This window comes from Balearica regulorum, chromosome 4, assembly GCF_011004875.1.
Source record: "Balearica regulorum gibbericeps isolate bBalReg1 chromosome 4, bBalReg1.pri, whole genome shotgun sequence".
NCBI classification, from domain to species: Eukaryota; Metazoa; Chordata; class Aves; order Gruiformes; family Gruidae; genus Balearica; species Balearica regulorum.
Window position 1 is genome coordinate 57,341,105 of NC_046187.1, and position 26,940 is coordinate 57,368,044.

General features: G+C 37.5%; 1 protein-coding gene across 7 annotated transcripts in view; it reads right to left on the reverse strand.

Annotated features, from left to right (window-relative positions):
• The window catches only part of TBC1D1 (TBC1 domain family member 1), a 114,848-nt gene that overhangs the window by 41,499 nt on the left and 46,409 nt on the right, over positions 1-26,940 (reverse strand). For 4 of the 7 annotated variants that reach the window (XM_075752323.1, XM_075752322.1, XM_075752326.1 and 1 more), the window contains 10 exons: positions 20,083-20,616; positions 16,938-17,027; positions 13,092-13,196; positions 12,351-12,483; positions 10,831-10,922; positions 9,089-9,199; positions 6,348-6,476; positions 4,334-4,420; positions 3,296-3,546; positions 1,413-1,541 (listed from right to left, as the gene is read on the reverse strand). In XM_075752323.1, the coding sequence (XP_075608438.1) occupies positions 1,413-1,541; positions 3,296-3,546; positions 4,334-4,420; positions 6,348-6,476; positions 9,089-9,199; positions 10,831-10,922; positions 12,351-12,483; positions 13,092-13,196; positions 16,938-17,027; positions 20,083-20,616 (1,661 nt within the window). Of the gene's footprint in view, positions 1-1,412; positions 1,542-3,256; positions 3,547-4,333; positions 4,421-6,347; positions 6,477-9,088; positions 9,200-10,830; positions 10,923-12,350; positions 12,484-13,091; positions 13,197-16,937; positions 17,028-20,082; positions 20,617-26,940 lie in introns of all 7 variants that reach the window. The other 3 variants (XM_075752324.1, XM_075752329.1, XM_075752325.1) reach the window with 2 other exon arrangements.

The following is a 26,940-nucleotide window of genomic DNA, read 5'->3' on the forward strand; positions in this document are numbered from 1 at the left end:
CCCTGCAAACAGGTTTCACTTACAATTGCATTGTAAATCCATCACACTTACACAGTAATTTCACTTACAGAATACAATCAGCTTAGGCAGTTTGAGTTTATTGATTTAAACTCATTAACACATTTGATGTCCCTATCAATTTCCGTTTTCAGTCTTGTTGCTTAGAGGTTCAATATGTTATGCCCTTAAATGACAGGGAAAGGGAAGGAGAAATTGCTACCATGTGTGCAGAACCATTACCAAATTTACTTGGAAAAATCTACTTTTGAGAATTTAACCTTCGGGATTCAAGCAAGTCTTATAAAAATGAATAGTACAGAGGACATTCTACACTCACATTTCCTCCCCTAAGCCATACCATACTTCTGAGGTGAAGCTAAATTAAGAGAGATGCTAATTAGTTGTCAGCAAAAACAACTGAAGGAACTGGTGAAACAAGGTTCTCAGTTGAGTATTTTCTCAGGATTAGAAAAATCAGCACCATGGGGAAACAGGAAACCTTCACCCAAGAGAACAAAATGAAACAATAAACACCAGCAATAAAAATTGCTTGCCAATGGCCAGTGCCTGTTGACAGTGCTTCCCAGGACATTTGGTCTCATTAACCTTTTGAGCTACAACAAGCAGTTTTAGCTCAAGGCAGTTAAGGAGTTTCACGGGTAAGATTTTTAGGGAGATCCTTATTTCAGGTTCTCAAGGAAATGATGGGTTAATGTCCTTTTCCCAATGTTCTCTATATGTATTTTTGTTCTAAGAAAGGAGGCACAGAAAAGTATCATTTGATATTGCTCAAAGTAACCAAGACAAATACATGAGCTGGTGGGTTGGGATTTTTTGTTTGTTTGTTCTTGGTTTGTGGCTTTGGGGGGAGTGGGTTCAGGTTTTTTTTTGTTTGTGGTTTTTGGTTGTTTGTGGGTTGTGTTTTTTTTTTTATATCGGCTCTCCACAGTCCTGCTATGTCTTGGCCCCTTTAGCTAATTTAGTCAATTTGTCTTTAATGTCAGGCACAAAAGAATATTAATATGTTTCTGTGTTACCATGAACAAAGTAGAACAGAACTGAATGATTCAGGAGGGACAGAGTGAGCTGGATCACAGGTTCTTGGCAACTTGTCCCTCACACAATTTAAGTAGTGCTGCTGTCTGCTGCATAACAACAAGTTGCTTTGGAGCAACTGGCTCTAAAGAAAGTCATGTGTCCATTCATCTGAAAGAATTTTATTATTTAAAACTAAATTATGTAAATAGAAGCTCTACATTCAGTAGCAGAGCAGTTAAAGATTTCCCTCTTGCATAAAAAGCTACCACCTTTGGTCTATATTGAATTATATTAATTATTTACACTATAGAGCTTCATATTTATGACATGGTAAAACAAACCCTACCCCAAACTATGTACAGATGCTAGCTCACCTCTTTTGTGCAAAATGCCCACTTGGTTCTCCACTTGAATTATGCCTCAGATATTTAAAAAAGTTGGGTGAAGAGGCCGAGGGATTAAGACGAGCTAGAGTAGGAGAACGTGCAAGTTGACCAGAAGAACTTTTAGGTTCACCGACAGATGCATTCAAACCGTTATAGTGGGATTCCAACCAGAGCAATGGAGTTGAGGTAGCACAAAGAACAAAACACAGTAAGAGAGGAGAGAAGAAAAAAAAAGTGAAATCCCTTCTCTAATCTTTGAAAGGGACCTGGCGTATACAAATGAGCCATCTCCTATGTTTTTCCCAGTCAATGCAGTAACTTAAGAGGCTGAACATTTTGACCTAATCAGCAAAGCCCCAAATACACACTTACAGGCTTCAGCAAGGCATTTCAGCGTATGACTAAATTTAACCACCCAAAACACCATCACTAACACACCCCTTTCTTCTCCCTCAGATGTGCTTCCCCTTCGTTTCTATGATAAAGTCAGGCATATGACCAAGAGTTCTAATGGATGAGAAGTGAAATGCTACATGAAGAACTAAAACAATTTATGAATTGAGGTAAGCTGTTCAAAAACACTCATAAAACACACAAGACTTGTTGAAAGTCTATCATTCCAGTGATTTTTGAGAATTTTAAGTATGCTTTTCTTCTACGTTTTCAATTTCCCCTGGTTTTGTACATTTGATATGAAAGGTAAGCAACAGGGATTTATTTTTGGTTCGAGTTATGTGAGGGAGCAGGCATGCTCAAGTCTTACTAAAAATTACAAATAGAAATAACCAAGGAAATTAAGAATATACTTAATTTCTAGCTGCATTCGTATAGTAAGATAAGAACTGACTGAACAAGCAGCTACAAGCATCAGGGCAACTCTCATGGAGATAACAGTCCAACACCACAAGTCCTAAACTGCACTACAAAAACATTCTAGTATTTTAGAAGTAAAAAGGTTCAAATAAGGGACAAAAAGACAACCCAGGTTATGTCTCCTTTCAAATACTATAATTATCTTTTTTTCACTGTCATTACTTATTTCAGGCATGTTCATTTATTGCCCTGCCTCCTGCAGGTAAAAATGAGCTGGAACACATAAAGTTTTCCTACTGTCTAACTTGTGTAAACGAGCAGTTTTGGCAGCAAAACAGAAGTCTACATACAGAAATGTTTCCATAGTAATTGGAAAAAGTCAGATAGAGGGAGGGAAGAAAGCTGCCATAAAGTTAAGAGCAGACTTTAGAAATGTAGAGGCAGGCTTTTCAAGGAGGATAGCTTGAAGAATAGTAGCAGGAAGGTAAGCAGTAGGTTGTTTTTGTGAGTAAAATCTACATAGGCTCATTGAAAAGCTAGACAGGAGCCTCACGTCTGTCAACAATTAGGCAATTTATGTCAATTTTGTGTGTTATTTTAAAGTCACATATGAATTCACCAACTAGTAAGGTTTTCAGCATCACAAATGCCACTGGACTTTTCTCTATAAACAGACAACAAGAAGTGGCATTTATTTATACTGCTTGCAGATCTAAACAACAAAATTTAATGAACATTGTTTAAAAAAATATAATTGAACCCCTTAGGAGCAATCCTATGTTGAGCTTACACTTAGTCTTGTGACGTATACTGTGGAACTACACATCTCAAGTTTTCTCTCCCCTGTGGAGCACACCGGGTTGGAAGTGTTTTTAAACAGACTACCTACAAACCTCCAAAGAGTGACACACTGCTGCTATACATTTCTTATCCATTAAGAGGACATACCTGGTATGCAATTATCATCCCCAAATATGCCCCAACAAACAAAATCATAGCCTGCTTTTAATAAGTCTTACTTTCTTTTGTGAGGAGTCTCTGTGCTCACTGAGTGATACCTCATAAGTTTCCTCTGCGGAACAGACGGTGATGTTTCAACAGGTCCCAGAGATTCCTGGCTTTCTGTTGGCAAATGACTCAGTGTGTTTGCTCGCCTCCGAAAGCTTTGCTGAGGTAACATAACAGACTGCTCAATAGGAGAATCATCTGCGTCGCTGGAGAGATCACCCACTGATCCACTGGTCTTGACAGCGTTTTCTGTAGGAAGCGTAGGAAGTCTGTCTTTCTGCTTTTCACACAGTGGTGGTTCCTAGCAGTGCAAAAAATAAGGTTATCAATACGTGGGTTTTAAAATTAATCTTTGAGGTTGCAGTCCCATGTCATTATTCACATTCCACAGAGACCTGCTTCAAACTTGCACATTTTTATCATGATAGCTCAAAGAAAGAACCTTTGATGTTTTATGTCTTTGTTATTAACCATTTAGGTCAACAAATCATAGTCTCCATTTTACAGAGAAAAAGTGATTTTGAGAGTAAATGTGTTTTACAGTATGTTGAATACAACTCAAAAAAAATGGTGTCAGAACAAACAGGTGGGTCAGGTTTGGGTAACAGTGATAGCAATGAAAAGAGTGTCATTTCAGAGTACTGCGTATTTAGCACCCCATCTAACAATACAATATTCCTCTTGTCAGTCTGAAGATTCACACAAAGGGCTTTAATCCTATGACTTAGATGCCTGTTTCAGTCCAAAATCACCAAGGCAGTGGCTGATCCAAGAGGCTGCACAGGAATAAAGACACACTGTATGGATCAGCAAGTGGCAGAACTCTTACAGGTAGGAAGAAAAAGACATACCTACTCCCTTTATGATACTGTTTTTATCATACTGTTTGGATGTTCTGGGGTTTATTTCTTTTCACACACAATCAGTTAGCTTGTCTACTCCCAAAAATTAGTCAAAACAAAATGCAAGATGTTAGAACAGAACAGTTATGTGAGCAGTTGATAACCACATTTCACATCTGACTCGTCGTTTCAGGGAATATTATCTGAAGTTTCTAAATATGTACATTCACTCCAGGCTTTACTTACTTTACTTGTGCTGCTTAAGGTACTGGACATGGAACTGTCCAAATCCACAGCACCAGAACTGTCCAGCGGACCTCTGGCTTTACTGCCCTGTAGAGATAACGCACACCAGTGGTTAAGATTGTAATATATGGGGCATACCAAAGAGATTTGTGTAGCATAGTCAGAATCTGTAATTTTCAATGACAGTATCAAATTTAATTTCCTAAAATGCCCAAGAATAGCCTTTGCCCCTATGAGAAATGGATGCTTCATTCAGGACAGTCTCTGACATTTTAAAGGATCCTGTGGAATTAAGGAATTCTCATGGGCCATGATGTGCTTTCCATGATACGTACATAATCACATATTGCACGCACGTACTATAACTACTCTTAAAAGTACCTTCTGTATTCCAAACAGGAAATTTTCACACTAGGTACTTCTTAACAAGCTACAAAGAAACAAAAAGGCTGTCTACTACAAAGGACTTAAACCCATATAAATTTAATACACAGCACAACATAGTTTCTGGTATTATCATTTCAATGCCTACAAATCAGAAAGTCTAAATATTTTTGTATAATCTGTTCAACAATATTTTTTTATAACTTGTTCAACTAATGTTTTTATGTAGCCAAGAGAAATATCAAGAAACTTACTGATGGATTCTTATGTGCTAACACAACTATGGAACTTGTATCTTCCTAACCTTAAATGGTATCATTTTTTTGTGTTCTGAAGTGAAGGCTTATGTTCTCTTTGATTCCTGGTAAAATATAAAATGTTGTCATTATCTACAGTAGCGACTTGTCTCCTTGAAGCTCAGACAAAATGTTTTGCCTCAGATCTGATCAAAATCAAGAATTTCCAGCAAAACAGCCATGACAGTGAAAATACAACCACTATATAGCTGTGCTCTAGAAATGCTGGCTGGGAAGTAATGAGGAAAGATACTCAACTAAAAGTCCTCCCTATATGCATAATTCTAACAAGGAGAACATGCTTTTCCCATCATTTGTTCCATGGGAACAGGTTAGATAAGATGTCTGAAATAAGCTTTGAAAGCCTCGTTTTGTCACTACAAGTTGCATGTCTATGAGCCAATAAAACTGTACTAGATCTTGCTTCAGTTTAACTGTTTGCTGATGAGAAATGAGAATGCCCAATTTTGTCTCTCGTATTTGTTTTTTTGGCATTCTGTCACAACTCTTTTTTTTTTTTTTTTTAAAAGAAGGTGTGATTTTTTTAATCCTTTGTCAAGCAAGTCTTTCCAAGCTTCCTGTTATTTTCCTCAGACTTTTTCCATGCAGCACAAAACAAAGAATATTTGTATGAGAAGACACTCTAACAGGTTTAAGTAGTGCTTAAATAGACATCTGATTTTTTTTCTCAACCGCTGCTGTATACTTTCAGTAGATATTTTGAACCATCTGTTCATGACATTTTCCCAACATGTTTTCTTGGGGGATCACTATCATTGTTTACAAAGAGTTTTATCTGATGTGATATTGCATAAATACCTTCATAGTCTTAGTGCCTTCTTCACACTCCTCGCCTTCAAATAATCTCTAGCATTTAAAAGTTCAGATGCCCCATTATTCATCAGTTCTGTGTCACTAATAAATATTGTCTCATTAGGAATGCTTAGTCAGTTCCCTAATAATTTCCTTCTACATAAAGAAAAGTGAACACTTATAATTACTTTTAAAATTTTCTAAATCTGAAAGAGAAATAAAACAATGGTCGCTTTTCATAAGAGCTCATGCTCAACTTAAATATTAATTTTTTGAAATGCATATATACACTATTTCTTATCTAGCAATTAGTTCTCTTCTTCCAGGACTTAGTATTCTCTCTACCAAAGTCCTGCTTTGTTTTGTGTCCTTCTAACATGTACACTCAAATATTTTTGTCATTGTGCCTTTAATAACCACTTGTCTACAACAAATAAAGATATCAAATATGACTTTTCTATCATTCAAATAAATAAAACAATGAAATTATGTTCAGAGGCAAGAAACATGAAGATACTTACACGTGATAAAATACTTTCAAATGATTCTGTCAGAGATCTTTTTGCTTTGTTCTTTAACATATCTAATCTGAATCTTGGAGCACTGCTGGGCACCTCATTTACAGCATTCTCAGCAGAGGGCTGTGAAGTCTGCAAGTGTTTAAAAACAGAAATGTGAAATACTCAACAGCATGGAGTAGAATCTCAGTGAACAGCCTGAATACTTCCGTAACTTGAATCAATACTTTCTCCTGGTGTCCTTGGCTTTTCATGCCTTTTTCTCTACCGATACTTATACTGAAATTTAACAAACTATTCTAACATAAGACCAGGAAATCTCTTAAAGGAAATGTGTTGAATGTAGTAGCATGCTTCAGAAGAATTGCCATTTTGACAGGGATTTATGGCTGTGTTGACAAATTTTCCTTGACGCCAAAGTAAAATTGTACAAATTCTAAATGTTTAAGTGTAACAGATTAGAGGTTTCTCATGGATTTACTTTTCTTCAGCCAAGAAATTAATCAAAATCGAGGAAGCTCATAATTAACAAGAACTCTCAAGTGTCTCCATTATATTGAGGCTTTCTAAGGGCCAGGAAGATGTACAACAATCCAACTCTTCTATATATTTCACCAGAAGAAACATTTCCACCTTAAAGCTAACAGGCTATTGAGAGTTTTGCTTGTTAAAACAATATTTCAGTGCGTTTTTAGTGCTTTCAAAGACTAGTGTAATGAATACAAAAACAACACTACAATGCAAATATTACCGTCCAAACCTAACATCTGCAGCAGAAACCAGAGCACAGTTTTCAGTGTTCTTTTAGGGGTTCATCTTGAGGCTGCCAGGCACTGTAGCCCTCTCTACCTAGCCCTAACATCGGGGATCTGAATGCTTGATCTATGTAACTATTAGCACGTGGGCAGCTGAATAGCACATCAGCACCATCACCAAATAGTCCTGTCTAGATATAATTTTAAAGTATCCTCTTTCCAGTACAACAAAGTTACAGGTTTCTGTATTTTCTTTTTACCTTCACTCATCCTCAAAGGGCAAACCAGATGCTGCCTCCTATTATGTTCTTATGAAAATATATTTATTTTGAAGGTCATTTTTGTTAAATAAGATCCATGTACTAGTATTACATTTCAATTTTTTCCTCCAGATTTAAATATTAAAAAACCCCAATGTGATGAAAAGCATGAAAGTGAAAAGAAATGAAGGGAATAGGGACATCAGGATGTCATAGGTTAATGATTGCTGAGACAAATAACCCTGCCAGAGTACATGTTCAAAGGTATCTGCTATTAGACAGCTCTGGAGATAAATTATCAGAGTAAATATAAAATATTATGCTAAGACAAATCATAGAATCGTTTAGGTTGGAAGAGACCTTTAAGATCATCAAGTCCAACCACTAACCTAGCACTGCCAATGATGGGCTGAGGGCAAGTCGACTCTGTTCTTGGAGCACTGGCATCTTCGCAAGTGTCAGATTAACCAATTTTGGTTCCAGGAACTGAGCAAACAGACTGCAGTAGGCCTTAGGAATTTTCAAATCACACCGACGACATATTATCTTGTTTCGTATATCCCTACTTCCAAACCACTGACAACTATTTGATAATCAGCTGGCATTAAACCAAATAAAAATATATCAGGTGTGATGACAGAGGACCTCAGGCAATGCTTCTTCCTGTCATGCCATAACTACAATGCTTTTTTCCTTAAAAACACATTTCTGGTGAGATGCCCAAGACAAGAAATCAGAGAATGAAATATGCAAAGATTTCTTCCTGCTTTCTCAGGGAGGTCAATAATTAGCCAGTAAGCCATAAAAGGAGAGGAGATTAACAAAGTGAACCAATAGTAAATGAAGACTTGCTGCTATTTCCCCAATTTCTTCAGGGGTCTAATTACTCTCCTTATATTCATTTCCTAGTTATATCACAAATGGCTAACAGCAGTCATCACAACGGAATTACTGGCCAGCAGTGGTGAGACAGCCAAGTTTTAAAAGGGTCAAATAATTGGAACGGAAAGTTTCCAGTGAATGGGTGCTGATCCTCTTAAATACAGACCTCCTCGAGGTGTCTCAAGTTATTTAGTCACAAACCAAGGCATCCAAACTCATTAATCCCTTTTGAAAAAATCTTAACTGTGCTATATAAATAGCCGGTTAAACAGCACTGATGGAATCTGATACAGAATGAAAGGGTAGCTCAGCTCTTTGGAAATGGATGACAGTCTCTGCTGCTGTTTCTGCAGCAATCCTCCTCAGCTACTCCTCCTTGAGGCCACTTCAAATAGCGGTTTGCACACGAGAAATAACTTCCAGCTATCAAGTAAATGTAATAGTCTTTGTCAAGGATCAAATCCAATGTGTTGTCAGGACACTGACACAGACAGCAGGATGGCAAATGCCACAGATCGGCTGAGAGCAATTACAAATTCATTATATCTCACATGCATTGAATTTTCATTGTAGTGAGAAGAAAGAAACAACCAAATTAGTCATCTACCTTGCTCGCATCTCTGTCTCCTAGGCCTGAAATCAGACTGTAGCAGGTACCTCAAAATCTGAGATAAGCCTGTTTTGGCACATGACAATCATAAGCAAAACCAGTGTTCACCACTGCCTACAGTTTGAAGTTCCAAAATGCCAGTGATGGAAATTTGCCTTTGGAAAGATATAAAAATGTAATGGAAGATTTTTTTTCCTGGATCCTCCTTATATGAACTAAAACTGAATGATTACTTACCTGTTTTGCTTCTCCAACATGAACATGGTCCTTCTGTTTTTCTTCATACATGGTTCTCAAAACAGAGATAACCAACTCATTCTCTTTTTGATCATTTCTTGGTCTTAATTTCTTTAATTAAAAACACCACAATCACAGTAATTACACATTTGTACAACAATTAGCAAATATTTACTCTTTTCATTTTGTCACTGATCATACGTCGTTAGTGCAAGAACAAGTTTAACGTGGTTAAACCTACCGCTCCAGTCCACCAGAGGACACCAGTGTCCCAGGCATAGCAGCAACACAGCCAGGCAAACACTTGGCCTCACTTCATACTTGACAACTTACATGAAAGATAAAGGATAACTGTAGAGGTATCAAATTGCCAAAAGCAAATAAAGATTTAAAAAAAATTTTCCTAATTTGCTTTTGATTTAAAGAAAACCAAAATACTGTAGTTCTGAGTTTGCAGCACACATGAAGTACTGTCTTGCAGTTATGATACACAGCCCTTCTAGAAATCCTTCTCATCGGACATTTAATTTTGGGGAAATGACACAGGTATTTTTAAAATTAGTGCACAAGGTGAACATATTTGTCTCTGCTGCATTCTATTTAGATCTGAATTATTGTAGGAGAAAATGTTTTTAAAACAATTTATTACAGAATTTAATCCCAGAAACCTAACTTTTGAAAAGCACATGCTGTTTTAAGTCTATTGATGTAATGCAGAGGATACAGTATGAATTAACTATCACCAGGGTAGCAACATCAGTTTAATAAAAATGTCCTTAGAAAGACAGTTATCTAAAAATGCCAATCCTGGTTACAACATGGAGCTGTAAGAATGCGACAATTAAAATTTCAGGCAGTCCAACTGAAAAAATCAGCTGAAAAAGACATACTTTATCCTTGGTTTTACCAAGTTAATCATTTGCAGACTCTCACCAGAAGCAATTAAGTTTTCTGTGACTACTAGAAGCTTTAGACCATTAAAATGTGTGCAGAATACTAAAAGGCAACAGTGCTAGCTAGCTGCTGTATACTAAGAAATCGCTTAGCTCATGGAATCACTCCCACAGAGTAACTTCCAAATTTGGTACTGGATGATAAACTGCCACATGGAAACACACAAAGAGACTGAAATGACTCAAGAGAGGAAGGAAACATTATTTTTAAAAAAGTCTGAAATTTCCTAATCTTCAATAGTGTGCTAAGCCCAATGACATTTCCTACAATGTTCATCATCTGTCTTAAATTCAGCTATACTTTCCTCTGTACTACAATGGATTTCATTCAGGAGATAGAAAGTTACACTTTTTTAGTTAGACAAATATTAAAATCTAGGATAAATTTTAGGCAGGAAATTTTCTGATCTGGGAACATTACAGCAATCTGTTTTGGTCAAAGTAACAGTTGAATTTTCTCACAGTACAAGTTACTGCCCTCACTCACAAAAAAATGTGCAGTTTTATTCAGTGAGAAGTTAACATTTTCATGGAAAACAAGTAGTATTAGGGGAAGAAAAATTAGTAAAATAAACCATTTTCATAAGGCAAGTTTTTAACAGCTCTAGAAAATGAATGATTGTGAAATTAAAGCACAAAGTGATTAACAATCTATTAAATGAAGACAATGAGTAATTCACCAGAAATGAAAATAACCGGTGCTTCACACTGATGTTAGGGGGGGGGGGGGGGGAAAAAAAAAAGAAAAACCCAATTGTTTTAAAATCTTGTAGGAAACAAAGAGCTTACCTTAACCTCTTCAAAAACAGAGGCCTGCTCCTGGTTATTTAGTGTTGTTAGATGCTTTTGTAGTTCTAGTTTAGTCTTAGAAGGGTGTAACCCTAGCAAGAGGAACAAAAAAGAACACATCACAGGGTCAAATTTTTCAGAATTAATCAATCACATAAATATGTACACAATTTAAGCCAAAGCTCATCAGTTATTTGTGCTGACTGATTGTACTGATTTCATAACAGGGCATTAGAAAGAACTCAAGGTTAATTTAAAGCTACTACTGAACTCATGTCTTTAAAATGAGGGACATGAACTCTACAACGAGGAGATTTACTGAGCACAGACCAGGATTATACTCTTAGCTGAAGAGTCCATTATCACACAAGATGAAATAAACCCACAATCTACTGCATTTTAGCAGACTGCTTTGTTGGTGTTTTATGCAGTACTGCTTGGATTTTGCTTGTGGTACAAATATAATTTCCACTGATTTTCTCCCATTTGTATGCCTTGGTCTCTTCTGAAAAAGAATAAATTTACTGCAAGTTAGTGAAGTTCTTCCTTTGCCTCTTGCTGAAAACATTTACTGACAGTCTAAAGCAGACTACCTTCTCACTCAGATTATTTTTTTCTCCTCTCATCCTGGATTAAATTCCCTTCCTCTATTTTCTGTGGAAAACTAGCAAATCATCGACAATATTCTGTACTTCAGTTTCTGGTCACGGCATTTCTCCTTCAGAAGCAGACAATACGATTAACCAGATGGCATGATTAAAGGCATTAAGAATCATTTGCCTTTAAGAAATTTCTCAAAAATCATACCTAGCTGAAGCCCAAAATATAGCGAAAAAGTAGTTTTGGATGTTCTCCAGTTTCATCAAATTAATACTAGATAGGTTTTAGTCCAACAAACTACTGTCACGTGATCTGACAAGCTGCTGTTGCCCTTTATTCACCCCATTCATCACTTAAATGAACAAATTTGAAATCTGCTGAAATGCAATGAGGTTGTTTTTTTTGTCTTGAACTTGTTTTCTGGGCAACAACTACAGTTCTAACTGCTGCATTTTCATGAAGGAGCATAGATCGACACCACAAACATGCAGATTAAAAGTTCACTGTTTGGTTCATGTTTAGTGGTAGCATAATGGCAGTATCTAAGTGGATTCAACAGGACAGCAGGTCACGGCTATTGCAGCATGTATTCTTGAGAAGTTCCTTGTCTACAGTCCTCTGCATTTATACGGCTAATAGAGCCAAGCTAACTGCAATTCAGTAATATTTAGACTTTTAATTAGTTTTCAAAAATTCAATTAAAATACAAGAAAGGAGCTTAATGTTTGTTAGAAAATTCTTTTTACCTTACAGATAACTTTACATTGCAGTCCTCTAAATAAAAAGACTGGCTTTCAACCCTCCATCCCAAGTCCCAAGCTCTTTTTAAGCATTCATTCCTTTAGAGTTTCATATGTAAGATTGTCCCTCAATAAAACTGGGAGAAAAAATACCTAACCAGAATGTTCTTTAAACCTCACCTTCTATCTTTTCACAGAGTTTATGCAAGCTTTGCATAGGACATCCTTCACAGAGCTGGGGTTGTGCCCTGGAAGTTTGTTGCACAGCAGCTGCGGTGAAAGCCTGTTTCAATGTCATCATGATTTCATCAACCTGAAAAGAACAGAGCGCAAAATAACAGAATTTCACTATTCCACTGAGTTTCTGTTTTCCTTAACACAAACACAACAGTCTTTTAGAATGATACTGCTACTTGTTTGGGAATGTGCTTATGATTAAAAAGAAAAGCGTGCCATTTCTGCACGTAAACACACAACCAAGACAAAACTCATTGTGCAGTCATATCTCTTCCAGGCCACCCAATTTTATTACTGTGGTCTAATACAAGATCCTACCTCTATCTAGAAACCTTTTCTTGTCTGTCATAAAAAAAAGTTTACTGCAGTTGTGACGCACTGGCCTGACAGAAGTGTAGTCCTGATTTTTTAAACAGGTATACTATGAAAAAACGCTCTTCCAAAAAAAAGAGGCATACAGTCTAACTTAGTTTGTGCAATGAAAGGATAAAGGGGACTAACTTCTGCTTTCAAAACAGATGAAAAGTTCCTTTGCAGAGTGCTACATTAACTACATTTTTGAAATAATTCTATTTCTGACTGGAGCAGGATTTGAAGACATTCAGCAAAATACAGAGCATGGAGCAATAGAAATTGACTTTTAGGGCCTAATATTCTATTAGGCTCTTATTTTCTCTCACTTACCAGTGCTTCATCTGTACACTGAAACACGTAGCAAACAAAGTGGAAGCCTCCATTTTCTGAAGACTCTCTGCAGATGAACCCAAAGTGATCCACATGTCTAATTCCCTAGCACAAAAACAACAGTAATGAAGCAGTCATATTTACTTTCAATGTTTTATACCTTTTTTTTTCCAGTAACAAAAAGCACAAAAGGCCCAACAGCATTACAGATAGGTCACATATCTCTGTTCAGCTACATTAAAGTCATCTGGCCATTAAAAATCTATTCTGTTATAGAACCTATTACTTCATGAATCTCTAAATTTCACTTAAGTCAGATGTTGTTTGATGGTTTTGTTTGGGTTTTTTTTAATGACTGAATTATAATAGATCCATTGGAAAACATTTACAGGGATGAAGAAATACTATTCAAGATGTGTTTTACTCAATATTGGAAACAGCAGGGAAAAAAGCTCACTCTGTTTTTGTTCCCTTTTGCTTAAGTGGTCAACAATTGCTTTACATTTGTAAGAGCAAATCAAAGCAATAGTGAAAAATTGATAAACATTTTGTTTTTCATCTAAAGAAAAGCTTGGCTATTTAAAAAATTAAAATGGTTAAATGTATTGCTTAAAGATCATTCGTGGAAGCATTTATATCTCCTAAAAGGTATGCAAAGTCAGGCACAATCTACCTGCAACAGTAGATAAACAGTACATTCTGGTAAAATGCTAAGAAGGTTTTTTAATTGCTGGGAATTCTTTTCTTTTACAAAAAGAATTTCAGATGAGTAGAGTTAGGTGACCCCAGTGCATGTCTCCTCAGTGTACCATTCTTGGTCAAAAAAACCCCAAAATTATGATGATGTACAGTGGTAGAGCCTGTGTATAGAAATTCAATTACACTCAGCACCATTTTACTACCCTTTAGCTGTCCTGGCACAACAATATTAAAGTCGCATAAAGAGAGGCAATAAACTGTTGCATCAAAAATCATAATGGTGAATCACAGTAAATCAGAATTGTCAGTGAAATTTAAACAATGTGAAGATGCCAAGCAGGACTTTTTTTGTTGGTCTGTTTTTTTTTTTTTTTTGCTTTTCCTTATTAACACAGCAAGAATCACTGAATATTCTCTTCGTCTTTTTATCATGAAGAAAACATTAAAAAAAGCATTTAAAAAGCATAAAAAGTGAATACTTCTATAAAACAGAATGGTCAGGTGTCCCAAAAAAAAGAACATGTTACAGCATCAGATATCCTTAAGCAATCCAAACAATGTTGTTTTATAGTTTGAAATACTAACAATAATCCTTCAGAGCATGCTAGCTGAATGAAAGAAAATAATTTAACGTATATGGAGATAGCTGGATTGTTGGAGTGTGACAATTACTCATAGATAATGAAGGCTTTATTACACTAACAGCAGGCACTAATACACCATGAGAACAGAAAGATCAGAAGGACACTCAAATGATGTAAAGCCTGCAGCTTCTCCAACTTTAGCTCTATTAGATGTCCACGGCTAAGCATTTTAGGAGGCAGCTACATGATAAAGCAAGAACAGGCTGATGCAACTCACAGACTCTCTCCCTCCATCATCAACATCAGAGATGTGCACAGAACGTGCTGAGCCCCCTCAATAAGCCCTCTGCCCACGTTTCTTCTTCTGAAAGTCCATTTCTTCTCCTGACAACCCAACTGTTATGGTGGAGGAAGCCCAGCTGGGATCACAGCCCTGTTCACAAAAGTGCAAGGTACCAGGAGCTGGGAAACACTCTTAGCTGTTTCAGATTAGCCAAGTCAGATACTGCCTCAGGACCACATACTTCTTTCTGCCATTATAATATCTCAATGACGGATTGGGTATTCTGGAAATTAAGTACTGATTCTGATCTCCCTTATAATTTAAAAAAGATTATTGACATTCTCGTATGATCAAGATAAGTCCATAAGATCATTCTGTCACATCTTCTGAAATGTGCATACATGGGGGAAAAGGCCTCTGTATCCCGATACTGGTATTTGCCCAACTGACATAACATCTGCCTAGCAACATATTCTTCAGACAGGAGGGGAGAATTCAATGAGAATCTCACTTCTGCTCTGAGGAGCACAACTGTCTGCTGACCTTCAGGGCAAGTCACAAAGTCTACCTAACTAGCTCCTGCCTAAGAGATGGCCTAAGGGAACGTAGGGACAAAGATTTTTCTGTGATCCAGGAGTTCTCTTCAAAGCTCTTGATCTGACAGCATGCAAACTACTTGTGTTTACTCTGAAATTTTCAGAATAGCTACCTGTATGTTCAGTGATGAAAACTATCCTCATCAAATTAGAAACCAAAGTCATTTATGAAAAAAAAATTTCCAAAAAAGCTAGAAGCAAATAACAGCAAATCACATTCCCAATATTTAAAAATGGGTAAATAAACCTACTGGGAGAAAAAAAAAAGTTTTGCCCCAGTATCATTAAGACCAGAGCCTGTGGTGCACTGAATAGACCCGCACTATGCAAGTAAGCCAAGTGCAAAATAGTTCCTAGTGCAAGAAAGAGTGGCAAAATTCACATTCTGGTATACTAGGTCTTATTCCCACCCAAGCCCCACAGTACAAACAAGCAGTGCACTGGTTTAATTCAAGGTGAATTTTTAGGTAAATTAGCAGGAACATCCATTCCTTAATAAATGTAAGCTTATTTATATAATTATAGTTCAGGTTAACTTCTCAGAGATTTAAACTAAAATGATCTATAACAGGTTTCAAAGGAATTAAGTGTTCTCTAAGGACTCTACCCTAGTTTAATGAATTAAATTCAATTTCCCTATTCACTTAAACTGAATCAAATCTGGTACACAGACAAACTAAATACAAATCATGCCTTGCAGGACAGAAAACGGCTAGGGAAAGACAAATCCCTGTGTCATGGAACTGGTTACTTAACAAAAGGAACTGGTCTATGAAATGTTTTAATGAACAGCTGCTTCAATCTGCAGGCTGGTATTTGAGCAACACTCAAAGGAGAGTCCTCTGCTCCTGTACGCAGGAGCCACCAGCATTTTGTGCAGCTGCTCACAGAGGAGTGCTGCACTTGCCCGAGCTGTCCCATGTCCTTGATGTGACAGTGACTATTCTGCCCTCACAGCGTTGAGCTGCTTGCAGTAGCTGAGTGTGAATCACACGCCTGCACAATGCCATTCTTCATCTTCACGTGTAAGACGCATCTCTTTCAAAACATCACCGCTCAAAGTCATTAGATAAATTGCACCCTCACACAATCCATGCAAAATCAAAGTCAGAACCACAAAAAAAGAGATGCAGAAGGACAAGGAAGCAAACTCTGTGGCAGAAGAAACAGAGATTAATCCTGAATGAAGAGGCTCTGAAACACACTTATCCTCAGCGCATCACACACACTGCCTCTGCATGGCAGAGGGTTGTCTTCTTTTACACACATGCAACTTACACTCTTGGAAAAAAAAAAAAATTTTTGAAGTATTTTTTAGAGAACTCATATATTGTTTATCTCCTGTCATTACCACTTCTTGAAAAATATGGCTCAGATTCCCCGATTTGCACAACTGTGAATCAAGCCCACTGAAACCTCAAACTCGAGCTGACCAGGGTGTTCCTTCTAGCTGATATTATTCATCAACTGCACACAGAAGTCTATCTCAGAAATTACAGTGCAAAACATATGAAGAATGTCAGTTTTACATAATTACTGATTAACTAGCATCTTGTCAATAGCAATTATTGAAACCCCTGGGGTGAGAATCCATTTGAAATACTTGGAGAGACGAGTACACGAGCATTCACAAGTGCAGAATATTTAAACAAAAAAAGAGAGAAAGAATACACTGCAATCTTACCTGAGAACAAAAGGATATTTCTTTAAAGCTTTTTTCAATTGCTACTTTTTTTGTGTCAGGACTGATAAGGTAAACTTCAGACTGGCCAATCTAAAAAGAGCAAAATAAACAGCAAGATGATAACAAGAAACATTACACTTCCTTTTGTCTCGCTATAAAACTGTTTCCTGGACATAAATCTCCATTTTTTTCTACCTGTATTTTTAGGCCAATTAATGTATTATTACCAGAGAAAAAGAGAATACTGAAACAACATTGAATTGGCATTCAGAGCTCTGCACATTACTGAACTGAGATTTAGTTTCACATTTGAGACAAGAGACCAAGAATAGTGTTTAATTAGATGAGAGTAATATTATACTGCAAGTAACTTACTTTGCACTGAGAAAATATACTCACGCTCTTTTCTTATTTTCTGCAGGCTTGGCACATACCACATTCCCAGAAGCTACTTAATTAAATTGTCCTAAAATATAAATCCAAGTGTGTGTCTTTACCTGTATCCCACCTAATTATTTTTAGGGTTTTGTTTATCTGTTTAAGACACACACAGCATTTAATTTAAAGACTTTAACTCAAACTATAAAAATGAGTTTACTGGAGTATATGTTCTAACTTAATTTAATCTGTAGGCCATTTATACAGGAGTGACCCAAAAGGTGATGCTAACTTTTAATGGGCAAAGGGCATTTTTAAGGTGAAACTATTGTTTTCAATTTTTCAGCTTCTGGCAACATCTTTGTAACATTTTAACAGATAAAATTTAAATTCCTCATAGTTTCTGGCGCATCAGAAAGTCTGCTAAGGACAAGTCTCATATCAGATTTTAGGGAAGATGGGTGGAATCTGGATCCATTCACAAACATGACTTAGACAAACCTGCTGAAGCTTCAACCACTACCGAATCCCAGAAGACACACATAAAAACATCACCGGGACCAATATACCTGTAATTTCTTAAGGGGGGGGGGGGGGGAATCTTGTGTGTGAATGGATCAAGTGAGATGTGCCACCTCTGTGTGTCTAAAAATGGTCCTGTGCATTCACCTTCCACCTCTTCTTTCACTTCAACCAGTCACAACGAGTTTTCCCAACTCTCTGCTGGTTTCCTGGTATTGTCCCCAGGGCTGACTGCACACATGTTCATGGGGTTAATCCTTCCAACACCTACTCAGCAGCCTCCTCCTGCTCACTGCTGCCTTCCCCTCTCTGCAGTGAGAGGTTCCTTCTTAGCTCAGCCCCACATACTTCTTTCATGCTTGGTCCCAGGGCAGCAGGGATCATTTAAAGCCAAGCGAATAAGGGAAAATAAACCAAACCAATCCCCACCCACCCAAAATACAGCCAGGAGAAAATGCTAAAAATTAAAAAAAAAAAAAAAAAATCCTAAGAAATTGGCTAGGAAAGTAGTTCTTCTGGAAGAGATATCAAAATCAGGACTGTCTGAACCAGGTGAGGAGAGTCAGCAGATAATTCATCTGAACATTTTTCACACCTCATACAGCAACCAACCTCTGCAGTCCTGGGGAAAATCCAAGTGAGAACTTTAACTGAGAAAATACAAACAATTTTTTTTTCTCTGGATAAAAAGTTACTTTTAAGCATTTTATATGTAGCCACACACAAATTGATGAGCAGAGGCAAAGACCTGTGCACACTGCGTGCGTACCGTTACTCAGAACCTGCTGAACATGGGGGGATAGCTAACCAACAAACTCAGCTCTACCACAAGCTGCTAGCTTGTGGATACCGGAGGCACAAACCACAGTTACTTCACTTCCTTATATTCAGCTGAAAGGCAAAAGAATACAACTGTGCCTAATAAACAATATTTTCCCAGGCAAAAAGCAACCCAAGATAGAAAGCCAGATCAGCAGAGTCCCACAATTTGGAAATGAGCCTGTCAGCAGGTGACTGATGTTATATTCTGGCTGAAGCTGCATGTGTCTTTGAGAACTGTCGCATTTATTCAATATGAATTGAAAACGCACTCGCTGGAGTAAGAGGATCTGGACCTAAGCAGTCCATCTATAATCTCCCTATCTCTAAAATATGTGCCATGAATTAGTAATGAAGTCAGAATTTGTTTAAAAATTAGGCATTATTATAAAGGACATCTATATTTTCTGTGTGAAATACCTGCTCAAGGGAAGAAGGTAAACATGGAATTGTTTTTACTGGAGCACAAAATTTCTCTCCACCTTCTTCCACTTCTCTCTCTGATGCCAGTCTGCCATGACTAAAGTTTTAAATGAGGTCTAGCTAACTACACCTCTTTCTGTGTGTTACTTTTTACAGACATAACATTCTAGCAATCCTTCTTAAAGCAGCACTTCTCTTTCCCCCCTCCAAAAAACTCTGTTACTGTCCTCAAAAACTCCCAGCCTCAACAGCAGCTGACAGATCCAAGATGACCTTCTGATAGCCAGCCATTGCAATATCAGGTCCAGGTTTGCATTATGTTCATAAGATACAAGATATTTAGAATATTTTATATAACTTATCCATCATGAGGATTATAAGAGGAACAAAATAACACATTCCTTACTTATTTCACAGGTCTTGAAAAAAACTTTTGCTGCTCACCTAAGGCATTGCTAACTACACAAAAGCAGGACAGGAGTGGAGGCAGGTATGTAGTAGCCTAGGAAGTGACTACATTACTCCATCATTACACAGACATGTTGGCACAGGAATGCTTTCATGAATTACCCTGCTTATCATGGGACATAAAGTCTACTAGCCCCTAGTCATGGTTTGGTCCTTCTGCTCTAGTTACCTGTAACTCATTCACCGGGAAATTTATTTCTGCTGTTACTAGTTAGTGTAATTGTACATAACATTTTGCAATAGCGTAACTACCTACTAACTTGCTGTAGCTTTCTAAAAGCTGTCGTTAGAAGCCCAATGTTTCGGGTAGCGCTGGTTTAAACTATTTAATATAAACTTATTTTGACTATGTGAAACAATTTACAGTGACTGGTAATGATTTCTAGAGAAATAGGTGAGTCTAAATTAAGCTCTGGTAATTGCAATTAAGTTATTAAAGAAGTAACTGCCATCTGTCAGAACATCTTGTTTGGAGTTTGTCACTCCAAACTCCAAGATGTGAAAACATCACCAAGAGCTGCAAATCTTGCTTTACCGTAAACAACATCGTCCGGTTTTCTGCAATGTCTGTTGGCTGCACAACACTGTGTCCATAGACAAGTTGACTTTTTAGGTTCAGTGAAATTGCATCTTCTTCAAAAGATCTGACAAAGCTGTTACTCCTTTGGCTTCCCTCTTGCAAATCCTTCTTAAAAGCAAAGGAACGAAGCCCAGGCTGAGAAAAGGATTTCCTAATTGGCCTTTTCTCCTCCTCTTCACTGACCAAGGGCTGGAAGACAGACCGAAATTTGTTGCTGAGAGAGAAGCCTCCAAAGTTATTGGCAGTTTCATGTTGTTGGGATGATGAATTGAAATCTGATTTTTTTGTACAACTTGCACGATTGAATTTCTCAATGCATTCATCTATGAGTGCTGGAGGTGCGTTTTTATGTGCTACTGTCACCCGTCCACAGAACAGCACCTCAAACTTCTTGGCAAAAGGATCTTCAACATCTGAGAGATTATTCTGAAACTCTTCCTGACGAGCAATTTTTCCAGCTTGTCGAATAGAGCTTATAATCTCAGGCACCTACAGGAGGGGAAAAAAATTACACATTAGCCATCTAGTGCTTTATGCCAAACAAATTGCAAGACTAAGAGGTACTCCCTGCTGTTATTTTTCTGGAATGGCTAGTTTGGTTTTGTTTTCTGAAAGACCAGTTGAAGTGACCTTGTATTTGTCCAACAGACACATTATAAAAGTTCAACACTGACTAGATGAATTGCTCATTTGTCTCCGTGTCAGGAGTTCGCCATCATCCACCCTTTGTCAGAAGAGCTTCGTCTCTTGTAATGCTGTGTGTTTTCAGTAAAACTTTTGCACCTGAAGGAACCAGTATAACACGACAAATTCAAACTCAAAATGAAAGATAAAAATACTTCAGAAAGTATAAGAGAAGCCACAGATTAATTAATTAATTGGGAAAGTTATTTAATATCTGTTATTTTTTACTCCCTTCTTTTACTCAAGCATTCATGCCATGCAGATTAATGAGTCTCTTGCAAATTTGCTTTCACCTTCATAATAGCATATTACATTGTTATGGCAGTTTGGTGGCTGGGGGCTTTTTTAACTGTAAGTAGCTGTGGGTTTTTTTATTCATCATGTTAGATGTTCATTTTTATTCTACTATCCAAGGTGACACTCTCCAATAACATTACTTCCACATACAGTATCACTTGCTGGGCATCTGTATGAGAGATCAGGCTGCCACAGCCCACAGATGTTGTAATTATAAACAAACCCCAAACTGCTATCTGATATATTTTAAGTAACAGTAAAGGGTTGCAGTTTCTGATATGGTTATAAGGTAGGAACATGCATATGCTATCTGCTAAGCTGCTGTGAGGCCAATGCTTGGTTACAGCCCACTGCTTTGACTGGCCGAGGAGATTAAGGTTCTTCTGTAGCATGTGCTGCTGCCATAACAACAAATGCGGGGCTACCATCTATGATTACAACAGATAACTCTGCCAGCTTTTTAATTCCCCCAAATTACTTTGAGAAAAATCCATGCTAAGTATGCTAGTTTCCTAACAAAATAAATTTCCACTGTCAAACATTGGAGCTTGCTTACTTTCAAGTATTTGGTTGGGGATAGTACAGAAGGAAGTCTGGGAGCAGCAGACAAACAGCAACCTAGAAGAATCGTAGAATCATAGAATGGTTTGGGTTGGAAGGGACCTCAAAGATCATCTAGTTCCAACCCCCCTGCTGCAGGCAGGGACACCCTCCACTAGACCACGTTGCCCAAAGCCCCATCCAACCTGGCCTGGAACACTTCCAGGGATGGGACCTCCACAACCTCTCTGAGCAACCTGTTCCAGTGCCTCACCACCTTCACAGTAAAGCATTTCTTTCTAACATCTAATCTAAATCGACCCTCCTTCAGCTTAAACCCATCTCTCCTATGAGAAAAGGCATCCCTAAACCTAAAGAATGCTTCAGAGACATGATCTCTGTCTTTTTCAGACTTTTCTATGGTTATCTAACACTTAAGCATGATGCAATAATGTACCAACACAGGAAAGAGCAAAGGACTTAGAGATAAAAACCAGGCTGAACGGTGAAAACTGAATTTCAATATTCTTGGATACTCATAAAGACCTCAATAGGATTCTTCTTACAGACAAGAAAACAAAGATGAATAGATAGATAGATGGATAGATACACACACACACAGAGCTAGTGGATTTAAGACAATAAGTAACAGATTACAAAATAAATAAAAAAGACAACTCAGGAAGCATTACTTCACCCTTGAGCACAAGGCATGAGTAATCAACTAATCACCCAGGAAAGACAATGGGGAAAGAGTTAAGAAAAGCAGGGTCATGACTTCAGAAATCTGTTCTTAGCTATAACAGACCAGCCGGAAAGCTTTGGGCTCAGGCAGCATCATGCCTAACTTTTTAATCATATACAAGAAGAATGTAAGGGTATAATGAATCTTTATTACCTCAAATGATATATATTTGCTCCACAGTGAGTTCAAGGTTCAGCTCAGTTTCATTTAGATAACAGTCCTTCAAAGAACCAATTCTTAGTTGCATAACATATCAGGATGACAGCAAAATATAAAACTTTATTCTACTCATACTTCAAGCTGCAACTGCTTTAGCATTTTCTGATAAACACATTTTTACTCTTGTGGGAGCATCTAGACTCACTAGCCATATGCAATTTTACTTCTGAGTTACCCAGAATTCAAGCAGAGATCTGCAATCTCATCTTCGCTTTTGCTGAGGCTGCAGAGGTGACAGCAAAGGAATGAGGTATTTCCTGGAAAATACTCATGTCAAAGCCAGGAATGTCTGCCCTTACCCAGGCAAAGAGCGCCACCATCTCAGTCAGTCCCCCAGCACGCCCATGCTGACCAGCATCAGAAGAGTCTCCAGCAGTGCAGGTGCTGCAAGGGTTACAGCTGAGCTAAAGCCCAGACAAGGCATTTGGGATCCATCACAGACATGCGGTTATTGAATTTGATCTCTTCAATGGTTTTTGTTATCAAACACCTTGGAAATTGACAAAATTGCTATTCAGCAGTGGCTGGGCTTTACATACAGACAGTAAAGACACTACATCTTACAAAATGACTTTGTAATAGTTAATAAACTTCAAGTTTGAGGAGATGTAGTGGGCCTGTTGATGAAAACTAAGGGGACTATTTATTTATTTATTTTCACACATGCTAAGGCTTGAATTATGTCATTTATAAGTAACAGCTGGCTTCCGTGCTACACTTACTGAAAAAACACTGACAACTCTGTTCCTGCTCATTAACCTAAAAAAATTCACAGCCTGTTAATATAATTATATTACTTCTGATTAGACAATCGATTCAGTATTGCTCTAGCAGAAGCAGCAAATCACCACCTCAGTTTCCTGTGACCCTTACATATGTTAAAGATTAATCCCTTTTCATTAGTGAAGACAAGACACCATGATGAATGAGAAAAACCAATATATATATTTCCCTGGAACTGTTCTTGGGCTGATCAAGATTTGTGCTCTCTTCATCTACCTGTACCATTCCAGGCTTTTTATGCAAGTATCTAGAAATGAAGAATCCACACGCTGCTGCGTGTCCTCTGATCCTGGCTCACTCAGCAAACAGATGTGGATGCTGAGTACATGAAGATCAAGTAAACAGTTAAAAAGAGAAAGAAATGTAAATAAATAAGTATATTACAGTTATTTCAAATTATTAAAATAAACAATCTAGGCTCTATCCTGGCAAATGTTTATTAACCACAACTGGAATTTTTCCAGATTAAGCAGCATGCCACCAGGTGAACAGTAACCACATCTCTTGCAAACCTCCAGCAATTAATTGAGATGTTAACTGAATCAGGTTTTATGACTCTTCAATTTGTATCAAAAAGCAGCAAGGATCAAGTTGCTGCTAATGTTGTTCGGAGTTTTTTAAATGTTGTGGAGTTCTTTCTGAACATAAGAAAAAGTCTTTTATTTTAAGGGTAGCCACATGCTGGCACAGGTTGCCCAGAGAGGTTGCAGAGCCTCCATCCTTGTAGATACGCAAACTCTGACCGGACATGGCCCTGAGCAACTTGCTCTAGGTGACTCTGCTTTGAGCAGAGGGCTGAACTAGATGAACTCCAAAGGTCTCATACTATCTCAGCTTGGTGACTTAGATACCAACATCTCCTATACAGATCTATAGGTTATTGTGTCTACTAATCTGAACTTGCTAAGACAGTGGGGGGAGGACTGTTGCACATATATATGATTTCTTCCCGCAGTACAAATTCTCTTTTCTAGCATACTTCTATTCTTAAGTGTTTTTCTGACTTGTTTCTCAGTATAAACACGTAATTAGTGGATAAAGGCTATTTCTGTAATCAGAAAAATGACTGCTGATGACCTAAAATTATTTCCCTAAAACCACAAAACTAAGTATAGAACAACAGTGTAAGCAAAGATGAAATTTTACCAAATACAAAACATTGCCTTCTCATCACTCACTCTGGGCCAAACAGAACAGGTGAACAGAAGACAACTGAAATGTATTAGGAAAAGTTTTTGCATTTAGAGTGTCTGAACTAGATACTGAAAAAGAAGATGTATCTATAACCATTAAAATTAACACTGGACTATTGTGACTGATTTTTTAAATTTTTTTTTAGAGTATACCATGTTATTTCTGCTATGATGAGAATGTTTATTTTGCATAAACAAAGCAGGGAACTGAAAAGATGAGTATTCTTATGACTTGACTCTTGGGTAATCAAGCAAAATACAAACCAACACTTAGAACTTCCTAATACACAGTAGTCTGTTACTAGAGAAACAGCTACACCACACACCAAACCATGAGAGAAGGCAGTAATTTTTAAGCACACACAGGTTTGCTGCATCTGAAGACCAAGGAACAGCTGCTTCCCTTCACAGAAAGAGAAACTGCAGTTGCATTTTTTTCCCCATGCAACCAGAAGTCACCCTGTAAGTTTACATACAAACATGCAGTAAGATGTCAATGTCTTTAGCCTATCAGTGGATTTGAGAAAGAGTGAGCAGCTATTTTAATGAAAAAAAAAACCCAGTAACAGCTGAATGCAACAGCTGCCTTTTGGTAAACAAGACCAGACTAAAAAAAGATTCCTTGTTTCTTTAATACACAGTAGGTAGGAAAGCAAAGCACATCACAGAAAGAGAACTGTTAACCTATCAACTGGCCAGGACTAGGGGCGGGGGGAAGGAATGATTTATGATTTTAGATGCTATGTAGTGCTTATACTGTAGGTATAAACCTATCAGTTTATACCTACCAGTCCCTTCATAAGGCTTCAGGTCAGTGAAGGGCTCAAGCACAGGCTTAGCTATTTCAAGGAAGTATGAGGTTTTGTTTAATGTAAGACAGACCTGTGTTGTCAGGAACTGGTCTTACACAATAGACTCCATGAATTCTTGAAGACTGAAAACCATTAGGGTAAGACCTTGAGTTGAACCTCAGTAGGTCCACACCACCCTGTCCAGAATAGAGCCTTAAAAAATCTTTCACAAAGCTCTTGAAACAAGTAGACGTTTTGATTGAGTTTTGTCTGCCTACTCAAGTATGAGAGAACATCTGAATTGTTTTTAAGTGTTTTTACTTGCCTTTTTTTTCTGACCATAGCAGGCTCAATAAAATACATCAAGAAGTCAAAGGTATTAACACTGTTCGCTGTTAATACCTTTCCTTCTCTATTTCACTAGAGAGTGCTGCTACAGGAAAAACAGGGTTCACACCTATGTATGTTGGGAGAAGCCATCATCTAGTTGTATCAGGACAGATAGCAATGTTTTTGTCACCCAGAAGGTATTTATAATCATGGAATACTTTGTAAAAGTAGTAGAACAGAAGAAAGGAAAATAATTTGAGACATACACAACATATATAAAAAGATGATAGAGCAAAGTATTTATTTGCATTTTTAAAAGACTGCAGTCAAATCTTTTGGTAGTTTGATGTGTCCTAAAAAGCAGTCGGTCTATTTCCAGCACACTTCTAGCAAAAGAGCTGTGCAGTAATAAAACAAAAATCAACACTTCCCATCCTTATCACTCCTTAAACCCACACTATTGGTCAACTAACTTTTTGAATAGTTTTCTCCACTCAATGTATTTACAGTTTGGCATTTTTAGATCTAAAGCATTTCAATTTCTAGATTTCACTAGGAAATTTTTTTTTTTTTTTAAATTGAGGTACTGCACAATTTCTCCTTTCAGACTCGCAGAATAATTTAATTTGGAAGCAACCTCTGACAGTGCAGCCCCCGCCCCCCCCCCCCCCCCCCCCCCCCCCAAAAGCAAGGCAAACTTTCAAGTTAGATCCAACTTCAAACTTAGATGAGATGCTGGGGGTCACATCCAGCTGAGTTCCAAGTAACCCCAATGACAGGGACCCCACCACCTCCTCTTCCCAACAGGAAACGTACAGCTGCCAGAAAAAGAAAGGCAAGACACAATCAGCTGAGATTTCTTTTATGAGAAGTCTTGCCCATTACTTTAACCAAAGAATGAACTAAAAACTTCCAGCACAAAAACACAGTCTTTAGTCTCTCACTGAAGTAAAAAAAAAAGTTTTAAAAGTGACAGAATTTCCTTATTCCTTGGCATTAGTAGAAATTCAAGGTAGAAAAGAGTAACAAACTTGTCAAGTTAATTTCCATTTTGGTGAAAGACCTTTTATATTCAGGTTTTATCTCAAGTGTCTCACAGGTTTTTTTTTCTTCTATTATCTTGCTGGGAGACTACTCTACAGCCTCCTACACCTCGCTGACTTTTTCTAGTCAATCTCATTTTCCAAATTTTCACCCCTTGACTCCCAATCAACAATTCTATAGAGTACTT